This window comes from Erpetoichthys calabaricus, chromosome 3 (assembly GCF_900747795.2).
Source record: "Erpetoichthys calabaricus chromosome 3, fErpCal1.3, whole genome shotgun sequence".
NCBI lineage: Eukaryota > Metazoa > Chordata > Cladistia > Polypteriformes > Polypteridae > Erpetoichthys > Erpetoichthys calabaricus.
Window position 1 is genome coordinate 269,276,471 of NC_041396.2, and position 19,845 is coordinate 269,296,315.

General features: G+C 39.5%; 1 protein-coding gene across 1 annotated transcript in view; it reads right to left on the reverse strand.

Annotated features, from left to right (window-relative positions):
• Nucleotides 1–19,845, reverse strand: part of LOC114648921 (voltage-gated potassium channel subunit beta-1-like) — a 212,969-nt gene that overhangs the window by 27,323 nt on the left and 165,801 nt on the right. The window contains exons 7-9 of the mRNA XM_028798266.2: nt 5,701–5,744; nt 5,357–5,443; nt 2,194–2,279 (exon numbers count right to left, since the gene is read on the reverse strand). Of these exons, the coding sequence (XP_028654099.1) occupies nt 2,194–2,279; nt 5,357–5,443; nt 5,701–5,744 (217 nt within the window). The remainder of the gene's footprint in view (nt 1–2,193; nt 2,280–5,356; nt 5,444–5,700; nt 5,745–19,845) is intronic.

Sequence of the window (19,845 nt, forward strand, 5' to 3'; positions counted from 1 at the left end):
AATGCTGTATGTCAGCGCGTTCTCTAAGGAGGAACAATAAAAGTTTACCAGCAGTTTTTGATCCAGATTATTCTTCCTAAGAATTCTCGGGAAGTGAAGTTGTTGCTTTGCTGTACCTTTTTATTGCCTGCTTTGGTGTTTGCAGTCTAAGACAGGTCAGCAGAGATGAAGGTACCTAAGAATTTGAAGGCTGGGACCCTCTCCACACAATCATCAGTGATATCGAGGGGAGACCAAGTCTATACTGCTTTTCCTGAAATCAAAGATGATTTCCTCTGTTTTCATGGTGTTTGGTGTCAGGTTATTTGCTGAGGTGCTAGCTGACAATTTCAGGATTTCCTCTCTGTAGGCAGACTCGTTCTCCACTGAGATAAGTCCAGCCGCTGTAATGTCATTTGCAAATTTTATGATGGTGTTATTAGGGTGGCCTGGACTGCAGTCATGGGTGTAGAGGGCAAAGAGCAATGAATTTAGCATCCAACCTTGTTGAGAACCAGTTGTTGAGTGAGCGAGCGAGTTGGGGAAAGTGAGGGCCAAGTTTCACTATGTGAGGGCGACTAATAAGCAAGTCCTTATTTCCTGAGTTTCACTGGTAGGCCCAAACCAGCATGCCCTCTTCTGTTTCCTCTTTTTCTGAGGTCTGCGGCATCTGCCAAGCCTAATAACAATCATTTCTCGCTACCTCAGTTGGAATGTTGTGAATGCAGTGAAAATCATCTGTAATGGGAAGTTTTAGCCATAAACCAATATCCAGTAAATCTTGGCTGCTATAGCAGCAATTTCCTCAACTGTACGCAAACGTGCTAAACCAACATACTGCGCAAAACAAAAATGAAAGCATCCGTAATGTAAGCCACTGCGTCCATAGGCACTGCCATTACAGTAAATGAAAAAGAAAAAAAAAAAAGAAAATAGATTAATGGAAGGAATTGGGGGAGGTTGTCTGTCAACAGTAGTTCTTCGTAATCCTGAGGGACAATCCTGTCAGGGTTCTTGGGTACCACCAGAGTGTGCTGCAGGGAGAAGAACTCCCTGTTTTGTGGGGCTGTGACCTGGAGGTGCTTCTGCCATTCAGTGCTATGGCACCAGGAATATTTCCCAGGTCCAACATAAAAGAAGATGCTTGATCTCCTCCGGGTGATTTGGAGTCAGGAGGAAGAGGGACAAGGCTCGCCTGGAGGAGTGGAAGGAGAGGGAAAAGAAGAAAGTAGAAGAGAACTTGTGTTTATGTCACTTTTGAAGTCTTTTTGTAAGGTATTTGTGCAAATAAAACTTTTATTTAAACTGGGACTTGTGATAGTGAAGTTGTGTATGTGATTTGGGGTACTCCTTGTCACAACTGTAACTAGAGACTGATGACATCTCCAGATAAGCATGGAGAAGGAGGAGGTAATATATACTGTAACCAGAGACTAATGGCATGTCCAGGAAAGCCTGACATCAAAAGACATGCTATGTTGGCTTTTGGGTGTTTTATTTTCATTTGAAACTATTTTCCACTGCTTTACGGAGCATCTGTGGTGGTGGACTTCTGGTATGTCATGAAGCCCATGAAATCAGTTACCATCCTAAGAGAAGAGGTGGACATGTGCAAAATATTGAAACTGGTGAACGACAAAGATCTGCTGTACAAAAAAGTCAGAGCAAGCTTTTCTTTTCGAGGAGTCTCAAATCTTTTAATGCGTAACCCTAACCCTAACCCTAGGGCTAGGGATGTTCTACCAGTCCCTAAAGGCTCTCATATTGTTCTTTATTGTGCTCTGCTGGGAGATTAACAGCAGATGCTTGAATTAGCTGATGAGGAAGACCACCTGTATTGTAAGAATGTCCATAGACAGGATAGGCTTTGGTGTGCTTTACCCTAAACTGGATTAAAGCAAGTGGACGGATGAATGTTGTTGAAAATAAATGCCAGTAAAATCTTGGAAAGACATGCAGCCAAACCGCAGATATGAAATGTCATTGCGGCTCCTTCCATTTGACAGTGTCCTTGGTTTTTCATTGTGGTAATTATGAAAGGTAATAAATTACTAAAACACAAATTCCTGTGAGTGTAAACCTGCCTCATTCAATAAATTCACCAGTCTGCTGGTAACTGAAACAAATTTCATGCTGAAGTTATAGGTAGCAAAACTTTTAGGGCCTTATCATATGTCTTAGCGATTCAGATTTGAAAGTAGGGTTCAGACTCACCATAATCTCCATTGCACTCCAGCGAGATGTCCCCCAGTACATGGCCATGCCCTGGTTAATGACAAAAGTCATGGCACGCACAACCTCTGCATGAAACACAACAGAAAGAACATTACACATCTAATGCCTGTCAGGAGTTGGGTCAGAGTGCTGCACGTGGAAACAGTGAACAGAAAACATACACTTAATAGGCAAAATAAACTAAGAATGATAGTGTGACCCAACACCTCTACAGTTTCAGGTAGGCCTAATGTGAGCAATGACACAACAGGTAAGATGAATTATGCTTACTATTCATGAGAATGGCGTTATGCATTTTATATACAGTAGGCAGTACCACTACAACTGCTACTACAATTCTAATATTGTGGTCATTCCAGACCTCAGAAACCTAAAAGTGAGCAACCTTGCTGGATCTTAGAAACATTAGGATGCATTGTTTAAATGTAAACACCAAATGCCATCATTGTTTCCAAAGGAAGCTAGAATTCTTATCTAAACTTCAGAAGACTTTGGGAAAATCCTCTGGTGTTGCCTGCTCTCATTTTCATCTTTGTGATTTAAGCTCTTCTTCCTTGCCTCTAAGAAAAACATTCCCATAGACATTTGCCTGTCAAAAAATTAAAATCTGTGTGTAGAAATCTTCCATCTAGTCTATGCTGTCACAACAGCTGTGTTCTCCTCTCGTCTCCTCAGATAAAGCCATAGAAATGTGTTCAGTTTATATTGCTTCACTGAGAACTGTTTGAAAGTTTTTTAAGTGCAAGTTGTTTCACAATAAATATAACCGTCAAGCTTCAAATGTCACTTGTTATTGATTAGTGCCATCAGTACTAACATCAAAACATTGCAACCAGCCCACTTCGCTATTCAACATGTAATTTATAGCAGCCTGACAATGTCTTCTGCAGTTGTGTTCATTGGCAGTGATTTATATAAATGAAGGTCACTAGGTACAACATTTAAATATTCTTACCAGGCAAATGTCTGAATGTTAGCATCATCCACCAGCAGGTCAAGAACACTCACTTTCCACATTTTAGCCATGATGCTGCTTGACACAAGGGTACCTTATTAACTGTATTTTGAGACCTTTCCCTTTCATGATATTTGGAATTACTTTTGCAGCAGGCTTGATTAAACTATCTGCTCTGAATGGTCTCTTATAGCCCTTTTCACAAACTGGAATACCCTTTGAAGATGTAGCATTTCCACTGCCAAAACAAAAAAAATGCACAATCCTCCTATTGTGTATCACTTTACAAAAATCTTCCAATGCACTACTCTTAGGAGGCGCTATATAAATGTAATGAATTATTATTATTATTATTATTATTATTACACTGGTGCTGGAATGAGAATAATGGCGATGTTGGTGTGATTCACAAATTGCTTCACTTTCATTTTCACTTTCTGACCAAAAAGGGGGCATCCACGACTCAAGACACAAGGGAATGTACACAGTCAAGGGTTCAAATAAAGTGAACTTTATCACACAAAATGCCTTTTTCAGGTACAAAAAGGTACTCACAAGCACGATTCCAACAATAATTCACCTCTATTTTCCTCCAGGCAAGCCTTGTCCTCTACCTCCCGACTCTAACTTGTTTGGATGAGATCGAATGGCTGTTTTTATGCTAGACCCGGGAGTACTTCTGGGGTCACATGATCGCACCCTGGAAGCACTTCTGGGTCAGGCGGTACCACCTTAAAATGTGTGGGACCTCACCCTACAGCTCCCTCCGGTGGCACCCACATTCTCCAACAGGGCTGTCCATCAGGGCTACAATTCCCAAGGAGCCCTGTGAGGTGTACACATGAGAGCTCTACCCAAGGGATGCTGGCATCTGGCGTACTGGGGGACTACATGGCAGGACAGAGATAGTAGGTACCTTTCCTGGCTGGGATGCCTGTCCATCTATATCCTCCCCTATGGCCTCCCAACTGGGTAAGGAACACCCATCCTTCATTTGGCACCTACAGCCTATACACCGCATTGGATTTGTGTTTTAATTTTCACAGTCCTTGTGTTTCAATGTTTCGTGTTTTCAGCGATCAATAATAATCCATCAGCTTTGAGGACATGATTAAGTTACATGAACTTCTAAAGTTACATATGATAATGACCTTAACCAAAACTCTAATTACTGTAATATATCAATACTAGGAGAACAGTAGGTAAATGGATTGAGAGTGGGTTAAGAGTGAAATTGATGCCACTGTGACAAAGCGGACTAAAACAAAATCAGTTGGTATAAGTAAAATGATACATTTGTTTATGGATCTTTGGAGCCGTACAAATAAAAATATGCTAAAGTTACATAAACACCAAAAAATAAGTAGAAATTAAACACTACAAGAAATTGTCTTTCAGCTCATGATGACTAATACAATTTGATGAAATGACACTCACGGTATGAAGGTTTAACATGAGCAAATGGTAGCCATATGGAATTTTTTATATTGTGTAATAGGGGGCTTTGCCCCCAGCTCACTTTGCTCACCAACCCTTGGGTTTGGTTAACTGGATATACAATTTAAGGAGATTGTTATTTTCATGGGAATTGTTACATAAGCATTATTTTCACTTTTACTTTAAAACTTCAGTTAAAACAATATTTGGAATTAACTTTTCTTCAAAATCGCACCGAATTTTGATTCCGTGTTTGGATTTACATTGTGACAATGCAACGTATATCTGCCCATGAGTGAATATCATTTCTTTCTCTTTAATAAATAAACCGACTTTTTCGAATGTTTGTCCCTGTGATTTGTTAATTGTCATAGCAAAAGCTATTCTAACGGGAAACTGTAAACATTTAATACAAATGGCATATCAAGATCTCCTTTGGCGTCTAATGTTATTCGCGGAATATATACTACATTACCAGAAGTTCAAATGTCAAAAGTATTTGACATGGAATTATCTGGAATAAAAGTCCAAAGCCACTATGGCCCTCCCAGACTTGACTGATTTCCCTGGTATTGAGTGACTGACTTGTTGGGCTCAATTTAAAATTATTCTAAACATTTTTAAAATTTTTTTTTTGCTAGGCATTTATCATTGAACAAATGAGCAGGGACCAGTTCTTTGTGAGCTGCAATGAAGCAATAAGTAAAACATGCAAAGTTTGCTGTACACTCTGCTATTCATGGCCCTTACCTTCCATGGGGCTGTTGACATCTGTACGGTTAGCAAATACAAGGTCCACATATTCCAGCTGAAGTCTCTCCAGCGACCCTTTCAGACCTGTGTAGAAAAGTAACCGCATCAGGTCGCAGATAACAGACTTTGACAGACTACCCAACGGCATCCTGCAGAGTACCTTAAAGCCCAGACAAACACTCTACATAATCTGTGGCCAGACGACAATTAGGATTTCCTACAAGGCCTGTGTAGCCTAACTGATGTGGAGCCCATCTAACATGCCCCACTCTTTCGACAAGTAATTCCTGGATGGAAGAACCTTTTGAGGTTCTTGCCACTGAGGTAACACTCCGGCCTACCTTCAATGATGTGCTTCCTGGACAGACCCCTCTCTGTTTCAGCCCTAGAACACAAGAAGCAGATGTTTTATGTGCAGTACCACCCTATCCACCAATACTATGAATACATACATATTATAGATAAGAAAGGTTGCACACAAAGAGCACATTCATGCATCTAGGGCATGCTAATTCTGTTAAGGACAGGTTAAAGCAAAAGCATTAATATTATTATATTTCTTTTATATATGCAGTAGCTATAAAAATAACTTTTGTTGGAGTTTGTTTTAAAGGATGGTAGCTGTCCATCCATTTCCTAAACATGCTTTTTTATGATGATGTTTGTGGAGTAAAGGTGTCATATAAAATAAACTTTACCATACTAGTTAAATATTGTAAACTAAGACCACCATATACATTTCTCAAGCATACATATTAATATTATATACTGTAATATCTTACTGTGTAAACTCTATCGTAAGGTGCTTTGCATAAAGGTTCTTTACTATAGACCAGGGGTCTCCAAATCCAGTCCTGGAGAGTTACTGTGGCTGCAGGTTTTCATTCTAACCCTTTTCTTAATTAGTGACCAGGTTTTGATGCTAGTTACCACTTTGCCTTAATTTTAATTGATGCACATCTTAAGACTCAGGCCCCTTAATTATTTCTTTTGTACTTAATTAGCAACCAAACAATATTAAAACACAAAATGAACCAATACATAAACAACAACCTGCGTCCATCACACAATAACCGAATATAAAGAAAGGTGAAGGCCTCAGTAATGTTGATCTGCTCAGGTCCACAAAACATTTTGACAGTGCTCTTTAAAAAAAATCAACAGTTTTGGAAATGTCTGCCATGGCAGAATGAGCACCATGGAATTAAATAACGGGTTTAGTTGGCAACAAGAATTGGCTTCAAATTAAGAAACTGAATGAAGTGAAGTTGGTTGGAGTTTGAGGCCACAACTTAGTTAGTCATCTGTTGGCTCACTTCACATCAGATTTATGTTTAGGTGCTGTTTAAAGAAAAAAGAATCAATTCAGCGGTCAGAGTCTCCAGAAAAGTCAATTAAAATAAAGGGAAATAGTTAATTAGCAGCAAAAACTGGTCACTAATTAAGAAAAGAGTTAGAATGAAAACTTGCAGCCACAGTAGCTCTCCAGGACTGGAGTTGGAGACCCCTGGTATAGACAATGTCTGTCTGGGCTTCACGCAAAAATAATAATATTTATATACCTCATGTATGCCCTGTTTTCCTGTGTGAAAGTGTTAATGAAAAGCACTTCAGTCTCTAATGTTCTTTTTAAATTGGTGGACAAATTAATTCTGGAAATGTCTGAATTGCTACCCTTGATTTATATGTACACCCTATAATATTTACCTGTTTGACATTCGCTCATCACTCATTGTCATCACAGACAGCAATGGCCGAAACTGACTACCTCAGTGTCAATATCTCTGTGATGGCCGAGGCTGGCTACCTCAAAATTAATACATGTCAGCAATTTCTGAAGCCCACTACCTCAGTATCAATATCTCTGCAACAGCCTAGCCTGGCTACATCAGCGTCAATAGATCTCAGCAATGGCCAAAGCTGGCAACCTCAGTGTCAACATCTCTGTGATGGGTGACACTGGCTACCACAGTATCAGTACACCTCGGCAAGGGATGAGGCTAGCTACTTCAGTGCCAATATGGCTAAGACTGACTACCTCACCATCAACATATCTCAGCAAGGGCTGAGGCTGGCTACCTCAGTGTCAGTATCTCTGTGATGGCTGAGGCTGGCTACCACAGCATCAATACATCTCAGCATAAGTCAACGCTGCCTTACTCAGCATCAATATCTCTATGACAGCTGGCTACATTAGGGTCAATACATCTCAACAAAGCCTGAGGCTAGCTACATCAGCATGAATATTTTTGCAACAACCTAATCTAGATACCTCAGTATTAATACATCTCAGCAGTAGCTGAAGCTGGCTACAAAGTGTGGCTAACTTAGTGTCAATACAGCTCAGCAAGGGCAGAGGCTTGCTAGCTAAATGTCAAAATCATAGTAAGAGCCAGAAGTCACTCATAAACCACACCCCTGTTGGAATGGCCAAATTTCTACCATGAAAGAGATACATTTTAAACTGTCTTAGCAAAGGCCAAGAGCCTCTTCAAGAGCTATACTCCTACTGGGACTTCCCAAGAAGTCACCTTAGAAAGGGCTGCACAAATCTAGCAGAATGAGCACAGCTCATACCTGACAAAACATGCAAGCAGAGCCGGCCTTAGGGCGAAGCGAATGAAGCGACCGCTTCGGGCCCACAGCTGGAGGGGGCCCACTGCGCCCAAGGTTTTTTTTTTTCCTGTGATGCGACGCTGCTGCGGAGGGACCAATGGAGCAAGAGACTCCTTCACTCCAACCTCTATTACTAATTTTTTTATATATATAATTCATGGGCAACATATTCCATCACCTAATTACTCCACGTGGACATCTCCACTCGGCACTTCAATCTTCATTGCGCTTCACTCAGGCCCGTGCGCCTGTTGCCGCCTCCATGGCTCATCTGTGCCTCTGTCCTCAGTAGGCGCCACTTACGCTTCAGTCAGGGCCACTCCGCCGCACTGCATTCTCGACAGAGCATAAAAGGGGCCCTTCTCTTCGTAAAGACATCACTTTCCTTCATATCAATATATTTCCATTGTGTTAGAAAGAACGTCTTGTAGATAGTAGTTAGGCCTTGCCGAATTTCCACAGTTTGAAATTATTGTATAATACAATACAATGTCAGTGTGTTACGGTTACGGTTGTCAGTGTCAAACGGAAATTGTCAAAAAGTGATGGTTGTAGATGCCGGGAAAATGCATTTTTGCAGCTCAGAATGCAGGAAATCTCTTGGCTACCGGAGCTCTGCCCCGGACCCCCTAGCTGCAGGGGTCGGGCCCCTTACGGGGCCCTCGGTATCAGTTTGCTTTGTGCCCGAAATTGTCTAGGGCCGGCTCTGATGCAAGGCATACTCCAAAAAGGCCAGGAGGTTCTCCTGCCAGGCTACCTTTATCCTTTGCTTTTCCTGGTCACTACCATTAAAAGAGCTCTACAAATACCTAATCACTCGAACAAACATATTGAGGCAAATGATATCAATAAACAGGGCATGTTTCACTGAGGTAATATTCAGACATTAATTCAATCAATGTTTATGTTTATTTGCAGAGAAACCAGGCATTGAATACTTGAAGTCAAAAGTCAAAAAATCATACAGCCTAAACTTTTCAAATCAATATCCATAAAAGCGAGTTTCACTTCAATGTAACCTTGTGTGCGTTTTAGTATTTTAGTTTATTATTCTTAATCCAACTAGTGCTTTCTTTCAAAGTATGTGCCTCCATGGTGCAGACTTCCTTGCCTTCGATGGATCTAATTTTCATTTTGTAGATTGTGCTCTGCTTTTGTCTTTGGGATGCATTTTATTTTAGTATTGCTTCAGAACTGCCTATGGCCTATCTCTCTCTCAAACCAATTCTGCATTCTTATAATAAAGGCTGTGTGTCATCCATTCTTTTTAAAAACAGTATGTCATTTGACTCTCCCAAATGCTGTATAATATCTGCGTCAGACCAATACAGGCGCTTTCTTTTATACTGTGATGGCTATTTTTAGTAAGGTATATCAATCAAAATCAGACAAGTGATAAGTTCCCTTGGCTTTTGTTACATGTTAATATGAAACTATTTTAAACTAATTAAAAAATACAAGTTAAACAACACATTCCTCAAAAACTCCTCTTTCATATGATATTATAACCATATGCACACTGGTTAGTTTATCTGAGGTTAACCATTTGAACAAAAATTAAAATATTTTCCTAACTTTTGCTTTATATTTGCATATCCTTCCCAGAATTCTTGCCTCATTTGCATCCCATAATTCAACATTCTGGTCATACATGTCTGTAAGTTTAATAAGGTCACGCCCTCGACCAGAAGTGGTTGCCTGTTCACGAGAGACTTTTCTTTCTGCCATATTGGTTTACCTACATTATTTATGTTTGTTTATTGTTTTCAGTTATTTATTATGTTAAATAAAATATAAAATATTGGAATTCAACAGTCTCTTGTCTTCAGTCATCTGACTATGACTCCTGCACTTGGCTTTCAGTTAGAATTAGTGCATTTCTAGAGGTCCCTGAAAAACCCCACATTTACAATGCTGTTATCCCTGTCATTTTATCCCTGTTACTCCACTTCTAGAGGGGTCTCAAACTTGGCTTGCAATGTCTTCTAAACATTTATTTTTAAACCTTTGTAAGCCCATCTTTTGTCTCATGTAAAGAGTCAGACACTGCAGCTGTTGACAGAATGATGTAATTGCCTGCCTGTCAGGACATTTTTGCTAAACTCCTGTTTAAACACTCTTAATTAAAAGTAATGAGAGTTTTCCTTTGAGCTGTATAATATATAGTCTTGGTCTCACAGTTTATTAATTTATAAGCTACATCTTCCTAAAATTAAACACTCAAATTAAATACTACTTATTTAATAAGCTGAAAAAAGCTTTCATCTTCATTACATGCCCTATGTTTGCTGGGATAGGCTCCATCTTCCCCATGACCCTGCCCTGAACATGTGGGTTAGGAAGATGGATAGATTTATGTACTTCACTAAAACAAGTAATCTTAAGGTGCTTCACAATCCAAAAAGCAAACACAGAGACATTCCAATAGAATAGTCAAAAAACATTTGAAAACTCCTCATATGAACAAATAAAACTTTTAGGATTTGAAGTGAATATTATTTACTATGGATTGACAAATGTGTTCCACTGGTGTTGGCTGAACCTTCAGCTCCAAAGTTTTAGCCACTAAACCATAAGAGCTGCCCATAAATAATTAATTACTGCTAAGTGTGTCAACTGCACCACTCTGGGGTTGCTCTTTCTCGGGGGGTGGTGATGGAGGCCTGTGTGTTTTAAGAGGAGACCTTGGCCATACTGCTTGCACTGGCTGTGCTCCCTTTCCTCAACCCTGAGATGACTAACACAAGTAGCTTTGAAACAAAATGGAAGGATAACATTCACTTGGAGCAACAGAGCCAGTTTTTACATCAATCATACTTGTAAAGTCCTCAAACAGCAAACATGTTTTGCAAACATTTTCACATTTTAAGCCCTTGCCAAATTTATACTTTGCAGAGTAACGATAGGAACCAACACATTAGGTTAACTGACAGCCTTAACTGGCTTAGTGTAAGTGAATGCTAATTTGTGAGCAAGACTAGCTCATAAAAAGCTGGGTCCTGCTGTGCACCTGATGCTGCTGGCAAAAACCCCACAATTCTAATATAGAGAATGGAAGTTTAGATTCAGACTCTATCATAGCTGAATTGGCCACAAGGGAGGAAACCACCATAAATTGCATTTCAGAATAATTCATCAACATAGTACTTTTCTCCTCTTGGCTCCACTTCAGCTACTACTTTCATCAATGCATATGTCATTCTGTTCTGAGTATCATCTAGCATTTTATTTTGTTTATCTCCTCTTTGTCTTCTCTCCAGGAACCTATCTTTGATTGGCTTGTTAATTTTGTTCTTCTCTCTTACAACATTCCCAATCCAGTTTCCATATTTTTTCTCAAATAACAGGATGAGCTTGTCTCCAACCTGATACATTACTTCTTCATTTGTTTTCCTTTCTTTCCAAGTTACAGGGGTGGACAAAGCAACAGAACAAATACACAAAAAAGAAGTTTAATTCTGAAGCAGCTCTATTACAATTACAAATGCAGCAGCAATGGCAAGTACAGCGCCTGCATAGGCCTCGAACGCAACCGAATGTTACACCATGCGTACATTTTCTAACTTGTTCAGGTTTATTTTTGCCTCAAAATCTTTTGCTGCTTCTTTTAGCTTGGTGACTAAAACTTGTAACCCTTCATCTGCTTTAGCAAGCACTGCTCTGTCATCTGCAAATCTGCATGATCACAATGTTTATCCTCCAATCAAGACGCCCTCCTTTAGGATTTCCCACTCTCCTTATTGCTTCGACACAGAGAGTGAAAAGTGTTTGTGATAATTTGCACCTCTGCTGCCTGTCAGTCACTGCATTATCTGATTCACTATTAAACTATTTGTCCTGTTGCTGACTGACCCTTTTCTTCTTCTTTTTCTTTATTTTTCTGTGAAGTCTTCTTTACCAAACTATAAAACAATTCTGAATGGAATACTGCTATGTCCAGGTTGAACACACCATTGAGTCACTGTCTGTTTGAAGTTGGCATGTTTTCCATGTGTCTGCTTGGTTCTTCTCCAGTTTCCCCAATGTTGTGCCCTGTGATGGACTGACAACCTGCCCATGATTGGTTCTTGAAAGGAACTAAGTGCTTCAAGGATTGGCTCTGACATCCCATAACCCATTAGAGAAAATAGTTTTGTAAAATAAATGAATTAATAAAATAGTTGTTCAGTTTAGGAATAAATCAATAAAATGTCCATCTGTCCATTTTTCAGAATCTACTATATCCAATTAATTAACACTTGAGAGATGGAACCTCTGCAGAAACCAAAACCTGGAGTGGATGTCACGCACTCATTCATAAATTGTCAGTTTAGAATATTTGGTTAACATGCCAATAGTGCAAGGACTGTTAGTGGAAACCCGAACCATGGAGAAGGCACCCCAGATATGGGGTCCAAAGGATGTGAGGTGGCATCTGCTATATCCAATTTATACTAAATGAAGTTATTACGCTCCTAAAATATTCCTTAATTCCTAAATTAATTTAATGACAGCAATACTTTGTCTTTAAATAAAGGGCACTGCCACCTTATGGATCCAATGACCTGGTTTCAAATTTCATCCAGAGGTTCTTTGTTTTGAAGTCTGCATATTCTATGTGTCTATGTGGGTTTTGTCCCACATGGAATCTCTAAATTAACATGTGCATGAGTGTACCCTGCAACAGACTAGGTCCCCATTTAGATTCAGTTCCAGACCATGCACCAAATGTTGTTGTGATAGGCTTCAGTTACTGCATCATTGAAAATTCTTAAATTCATTAATATTTTAAATCACCAGTTCATAAAATAAGTCTTAAATTCAATGATTCATTTTTTTATCTAATTCCTAGCATCAGAATCAGAATATCTTTATTGTAAATGTAACAAATACAATGAAATATAAATAAATATAATTACAAAAGGATAGGAAAGGATAAGGATTAAGGATAACATTACAAACTAGGAGCAGAATTAAACTCTTTAGATAAATTTCCCAGGGGGTTTATTGATAAGGGAGTTGAGATAGATGATAGGAGTCAGATGGAGAACTTTGAGAACTGTCTGCAACTAAGCATTGACCTTCACTGCACCAAAGAGCTTGTAGGCCTGGTCACTATTCTGGGAGTGGATGCAGAGGTAATGTGCTGCTACAAGTATCTGGGGGTCAACATCAATGACAGGCTGGTTTGGTCTCGTAACACAGAGGAACTATGTAGGAAAAGGCAGAGTATGCTCTTTTTTTTCAGAGACTGGTAACATCATGTCAAGAGAGGACCACCGAATTAACAAGCTAATTTAAAGGGCAGGATCGGCAATTAGACAGACTCTGGACCCCCTGGAGGCAGTAGCAGAGGAGTGAATTAAAACAAAACCGAGTGCCAATATGAATAATACTGCTCATGCTCTCTGTGACACGTTAACTTTAAGGACTGTGAGAAAACAAATTCTACAGTACAAGTGTGTCAAGAAATGCTAGTGGGGCTCCTTTATTCCAACAGCAATACATAAGTATAATGCATTACCGGCTGCTCTTTTCAGCTTTAGCCGTATCAGAAGTTTTATTTCTTCTTTTGTTTTCATTCCTTTTAGTTATTCTGGTGTGCATCAGAGAGGGGTGTTGTTGTTTGGTATACTGTAACAATATTTATTTATTTATTTATTGAGATTATGTAAAAAAGCCAATTTTCCCCTGAGGACAAATAAAGTTCTATCTATCTATCTATCTATCTATCTATCTATCTATCTATCTATCTATCTATCTATCTATCTATCTATCTATCTATCTGTTGAAAAGCAACTGCTGGGATGGTCTGCAGCCCTCTGAAAAACCAGGCATAGAAAAAGTAAAAAGGAAGATCAGCAACAGAGGTGTATAGGATTGAAATTGAGAGCCTTGGTTTAGCTGTAAACCAGTGTTTCCCAAACTCGGTCCTGGTGGACCCCCTGTGGATGCAGGTTTTTGTTCCAACCAGATTCCTAATCAGTGACAACACCTGATAACACGGATCTCATTTAATTAGCTGTTTTTTTTTTTCTTTTATTTGACATTCAGAAAAGCACAGCAGCATGGTTTTTACATTTATAAGACATTTAGAAATATTTCTGCTTTTGCTATAGATTTAAATGCTTAACTCTCTTTTGTTGATTTCATTATACTTTGCCCTTTCTCTGTGCAGTGTTTCCCTCTTCATTGTATCTTAATAATGACAATTTAAAACGAGCCGATCAGACACCCAGGCAAACAACACTGAATAATCAAAGGCTGCAACTACTTTAGAGTCAGACGCACAAATTAGTAAATAATGGATCAATTAAACAATTAGAACACCTAGAAAAGTAGAATGAAAATCAAGATGAAAATAATGTTTAAAAGAAAAAAAAATACATTATTCCTATATAACTGCTTGGTACATTTTAATATTTTTTTTAGCAAGCTTAGTTTTCTAATTTCTATATTGTTCCCTAAACACAGAACTTGGGAAATAACACATCACTTAATTAGCCCTGGAGTCCAATTAAAAACAGAAGCTGGTTGGAACAAAAACCTGCAGCCACAGGGCTTCACCAGGACCGAGTTTGGGAAACACTGCCGTAAACAGTCAATTAGAAATTCCAACTTTGTCCTCTAGATGGCACTGTTTTTCTGAATTTACTCTGACTCGATGTTTCAACATGCCTGCACACAAGGGAGCCCATCCCCAAAGACGAGCACATTAGGATAACTGGCAATTCCAGATTACAACTGAGTGCAGCTGTGAGCTTGGGTGTTCGTCTAAATGGATGGACAAGTGCCCAGTCCAAGAATGCCTTCTAATGTATGCGCAGTGCTCCCAGGATAGGCTTTGTTCCTCCTGCATTGTATTAAGTGGGTATGAGAATGTTATGGTATGTCTGTGGCCTTGTGACTAACAAGTTGGATTTAAATTGCTGCACATCCTTTCTCTGCCACACCGTCATTATAAGTACTTTTAAATAAAAATTATTCAGCAGAAGTGTGTCAATAAAGGCTATCAGGGCTCCTTTATATCAGTGGCAATATGCCTTTATAATGCCTCACTGGACTACATCTTATCATTAAACAAGTATTTTATGTATTTTAGAGGAGGTTGTTGTTTGATCTATTGTGCATGCTCCTAACCTGCTCCTCCTCCTATCTATCTATCTATCTATCTATCTATCTATCTATCTATCTATCTATCTATCTATCTATCTATCTATCTATCTATCTATCTATCTATCTATCTATCTATCTATCTATCTATCTATCTATCTATCTATCTATCTATCTTACATAATGCCCTTTATATCTATCATCCTGTCTATCTGTTTCCCATAGCATCCTCCTGTCTGTCTATTGATCTATGTATCTATCCTGTGTTTCCATTTCAGGCCATGTGGTTAACATGCCAGACTGTTGCCAGGAACACTCACTGAAAAATGAAACCTGAGCACAGGGAGAAACCTGACACAACCACTGGTAGAATATGTAAATTTCACAAAGAAAATGACCTGGAAAGAAAGTGCAGCAAAAGAGTTTGGACCACAAGGTAATATTTGTTCAAATTCCTGTGCTGTTTCTTTGAGTGACCTAACAGAGTTTGTGCAGTTTCTCAGATGTGTATTCATGTAATGTCATTTTCTAAGTTGCTCATCCAGACCATGGTGCAAAGTAGGAGCAAACCCTGGACAGGGAGCCAATCCATCACAAGGCAAACACACACACACCATCAAGCATCATCAATTCACCTAACCTGAATGTCTTTGGACAGTGGAAGAAAACAAGAGCACCACGCAGACATGGCGACAACACGCAGAGAGGACCTGGGAGGCAAACCCTGGACATGTATTCATGTTGGATGTTATTTCATTCATTCATTTTCTAAACATGCTTATTTAAAAACAAGCTGATGAATGGCTATCCCAGCAATACTGAATGCAAGGCAAGACCCAGCCTTGGACAATGTGTCACTTTATGACAGGGTGACCAGAGACTCCTCACTGATCAGCCTAACTTACACACCTTTGGTATGTTCAAATGTAGGATTAGAGGGAAACAGGAGAAAAATCAGATGAACACAGGGAAAGCATTGAGAAGCACAGGATTTGAACCAAAGATTATGGAGCTCTGAAAAGTTGCTATATAAAATACTAAAGCTTGAATTTAAGCAAATAGAATAACCATGTGAGAGAAAGGTGGGTGAATGGTTAGTGTAGCTGCCTCAAAGCTTGAATATCCAAATGCATTCTCTATCACCAAAGTCAACTAAATCCACTGAGCAAACAATATGGCCTTGGAAATTTATATTAAAGCAACATGCTCGTAAATTTGTTTGTAGATGTAATTTTGTGTTATGTTAATTGAGTAGCCACATTACAAAATGAAATTTCCCTCTTGGGGATAATGAAGTTAACTATCTTAAGAGGGTTAAAAGTGGCATACTATGAGCCAGAAGAGGGGCTTTACAGGTGGATGCTGAGATCACTGCGACCTTTCTGTGGGGCAACATTTAAAACATGGCTACATGCCTTTGGATCTCATCAAAGTGACTTAGTTCAAGGACCACCACTTGAGGGCTTATATGGAATAATATGTTATAAGAGAGGCCTAAAATCAAGAATCCCCCACTGAAATGTGGTGTCTGTCCCTACACATGATGTGATTTTGCTGTAGTTTTCCTACTTCTGGCCATTAAATGGTGACTTAAAATTGCCCTGGTGTGATGGCGAGTTTGCCCTGCAGTGGGCATGGAAGTCTGTCCAGGTTGGCTTTCTGACTTGAGTCAATAACTCTGCCTTACTGTGTTCCACAGAATTAGATTCAGCACTTTCAATAAATGGATGGATTCATTTTGAAGAGTAATGTAATGGAACACTGTGTGTTCATCACTCTGAAAGTTGCTACACAAAATGAATAATGTCAATTAGTATTTGGACTGGATGGCACAAGGTTGCAGGTTCTGTGAGACTTTAATTCCCATTCTGGGTCTCTATGCTGTCTGTCACGAGCCTTATGTCACATCATGTGAAACTGCACCTGCTGAAACCTTCTTAGATGTCCATTCAGGGTTGGGCTGAAGACAGACATCCAGGTTGTGGTGACAGATAAAGTCTGCTTGTCCCACTATGGTGCTCATTTCCTGTCTTTCGTCACATAACCCTGTTGAATCACTTAAACATCATTCCTTCAGCCCCACTTAATGTTTTCTGTCTCATGGCTTTTGACACCATTGTTGTTTTCAGACCTCTGACTCAGCAGAAGGAACTTTAGTTGCTTTGAATTTCTTGTTTTGGCCCTGCACTGCACATTCTCATCATGTCTGAGTGTTTCTCCATTCTTCCTCCCAGGATGATTGACAGGACAATGTGTGGCTCCCCATGACCCTCAAACGGATAAGCAGGTTAGCAAATGGACGGATGTAGAATCAAGCTGTAGGAGTGAAAGCTGCCAATGTGCTTTTCAGTCCTGATGAAGGTGGGCTGACTGAATCTCACTAATAGCTTTCATTTTGTCATTCATAGTAAGACTACACAAAGCTTTTCACACCAATGTGTCGGATCTTTTCCTAAAGAAATGAGCTGAAAATTCATCATACATTGAAACCCTTAAACCCACGCCGGCTGTGCAAACATAAAAATTAGCAAGTGGAACGAAGTGTCTCTGGGCTTCCGACGGCAATACTGCTAGTCCAGTTTGATGTTGCCATGGTGATGATGCAACAGTAGAGGTGGGTCAATTCTGCATTTGTGTAGATAACCTTGAAAATGCCTGTTCGGTCCGGTGGACAAAGGTATTCTTGATGAATATTCTACATTACAGAAAGATGGCAATGGCTGCATTCATGCTGCTTTGTGTATAATAAACTGTGCCTTCATTTTCTGTAAAATGGCTTTTGTGCAAACACAGTGAAACAAACTGTCACACATCCAGAAAATTCATCTGGCAGTCCACATGCTGATACTCACTTGTAATCACACACTGTATACAAGCAGATCCTCGTTTGCATTCATATCACGCTTTAATACAGACACACACTCAAGGACACTACACAAAAACACGCAGGCAAAGAAAAAAAACACCCAAGGTTTAGAATTGTGCCTGTAATTATGTAGGGGTGCAACTATCAATTACAAGGGGACAACAAATCTCGAGGCACTTGAAAGTTTGCTTGCCCTTTTATAAGGCAGACTTTTTAATGTGTGTTTCATCGACTGAGTGAAAAGAGAGCAGAGGTCAAATGTCAGCTCACATTGCACTTTCAAATCTGACATTTTTTGCCAATTGATTCCTGGTGGTGGAATGTCACTTTGTTTTAGCCAAATGAAATAGATGTGTGGCAGGGGGTTGATTGCCATTGTTGTGATTCATTACAAAGCCTTCCTGTATACAATTTTAAACAGTGAGACAGCATAAAAATAAATAGGATCAGAAATGGATTCAGCTCATTTTTAGGTAACTGATCACCTGTCAGGAAAGGAGACATTTTCTTACCAAGATTCTGTGGTGTGGTGGAAGGGAGTTTGCAGCAGGCCGTTTCATTAAGAAGTACCTGTACATTTATTCCAATAGCAAAGTGCTTTTAACAAACAGTTAAATGTCATTTTAAAAATCATCCATATTTTAAGACCTAAAGCGAGAAGGTGGCATTGTTATAGGCTTTTGTCTCAAGAAGGCTGATTCTAGATCCTGGAACGGCTTACTGGCTGTGTAGCATTTGCATGTTCTTTTTGTGTCTAAATAGGTTTTTCTGTGTTTGCTCCATTTTTTCTTCCAGATCCTGAAGGCATACAAGTTAGGTAAAATCTTCTTCTTTTTCTTCTTCCTCCTCCTCATCGTTTCCCACTTCTATGTGGGGAATCAACCTAGTCCAAATAATTTGGTTCTGTACCCCCACACCCAGTCTGACTCTTTTCCTTCAAACCTTCTTTTGCTTTATCCATCCACCTCCACTTCGGCCTCCATTGCTTTCTCTTCCCCTGTACTTTCACTTCCATCACTCTTTTGCCCAAATATTTATTGTCTCTACTCCTCACATGTCCATACCATCTTAATCTACTTTCCTGTACATCCTTACATATCTCTGCCACTTCTGTTGTACCTCTTATTGTCTCATTTCTTATTCTGCAGTTTTTTGTAAGTCCACACATCCGTCTGAACATTCTCATTTCTGCTACATCCAGCTTCTTCTCCTATGCTCCCTTTACTTCCCATATCTCACCTCCACACATCATTGCTAGTCTTACCATGATTTTTAAAACCTTATTTTCAACCTTCGTCTAAATTCTTCAATCATTCAATACTCCTGATACCTTCCTTCCCTTTGTTTCATCCACACTGTACTCTATGGGTTCTATCTCCATTTGATTTTCCATCTTTGTCTACCACTGATTCTAGACATTTAAATTTATCCACTCTTTTCAATAGCTCTCCCTGCAGATTAACTCCTGGATCCTGATTATCATTAAACCTCAAATCTTCTTCCTATTTATCTTCATTTCTCTATCTTCCAAATCCCTTCTACATTCTTTCAACTTCCTCTCCACTTTCTCCTTTCTGGTGCTATACAACACAATGTCATCGGCAAAAAGCCCACCCTTTCATCCAACAAGTGAGCACATCCATAACCAGATAAAAGAGCTAAGGACTTAAAGAAGAACCCAAGTGCAGACCTGCTCTAACTAGGCTGTTGTCTGTTATCCCAACTCTAAACTCAAGTCCTCACTCGCTCACATAGGTTAAAAGGCATCTCTAAATTACGCTGATGTGCGCGATTAAGTGTATGTGTGTGTGTGCATGTGTGTGTGCATGTGTATGTGTGTGTTTGTGTGCCATGAGATGAACTTGCATCCCATCCAAGGCTTTTGATGCTGCTAGGATAGGCTCTGCTCCCC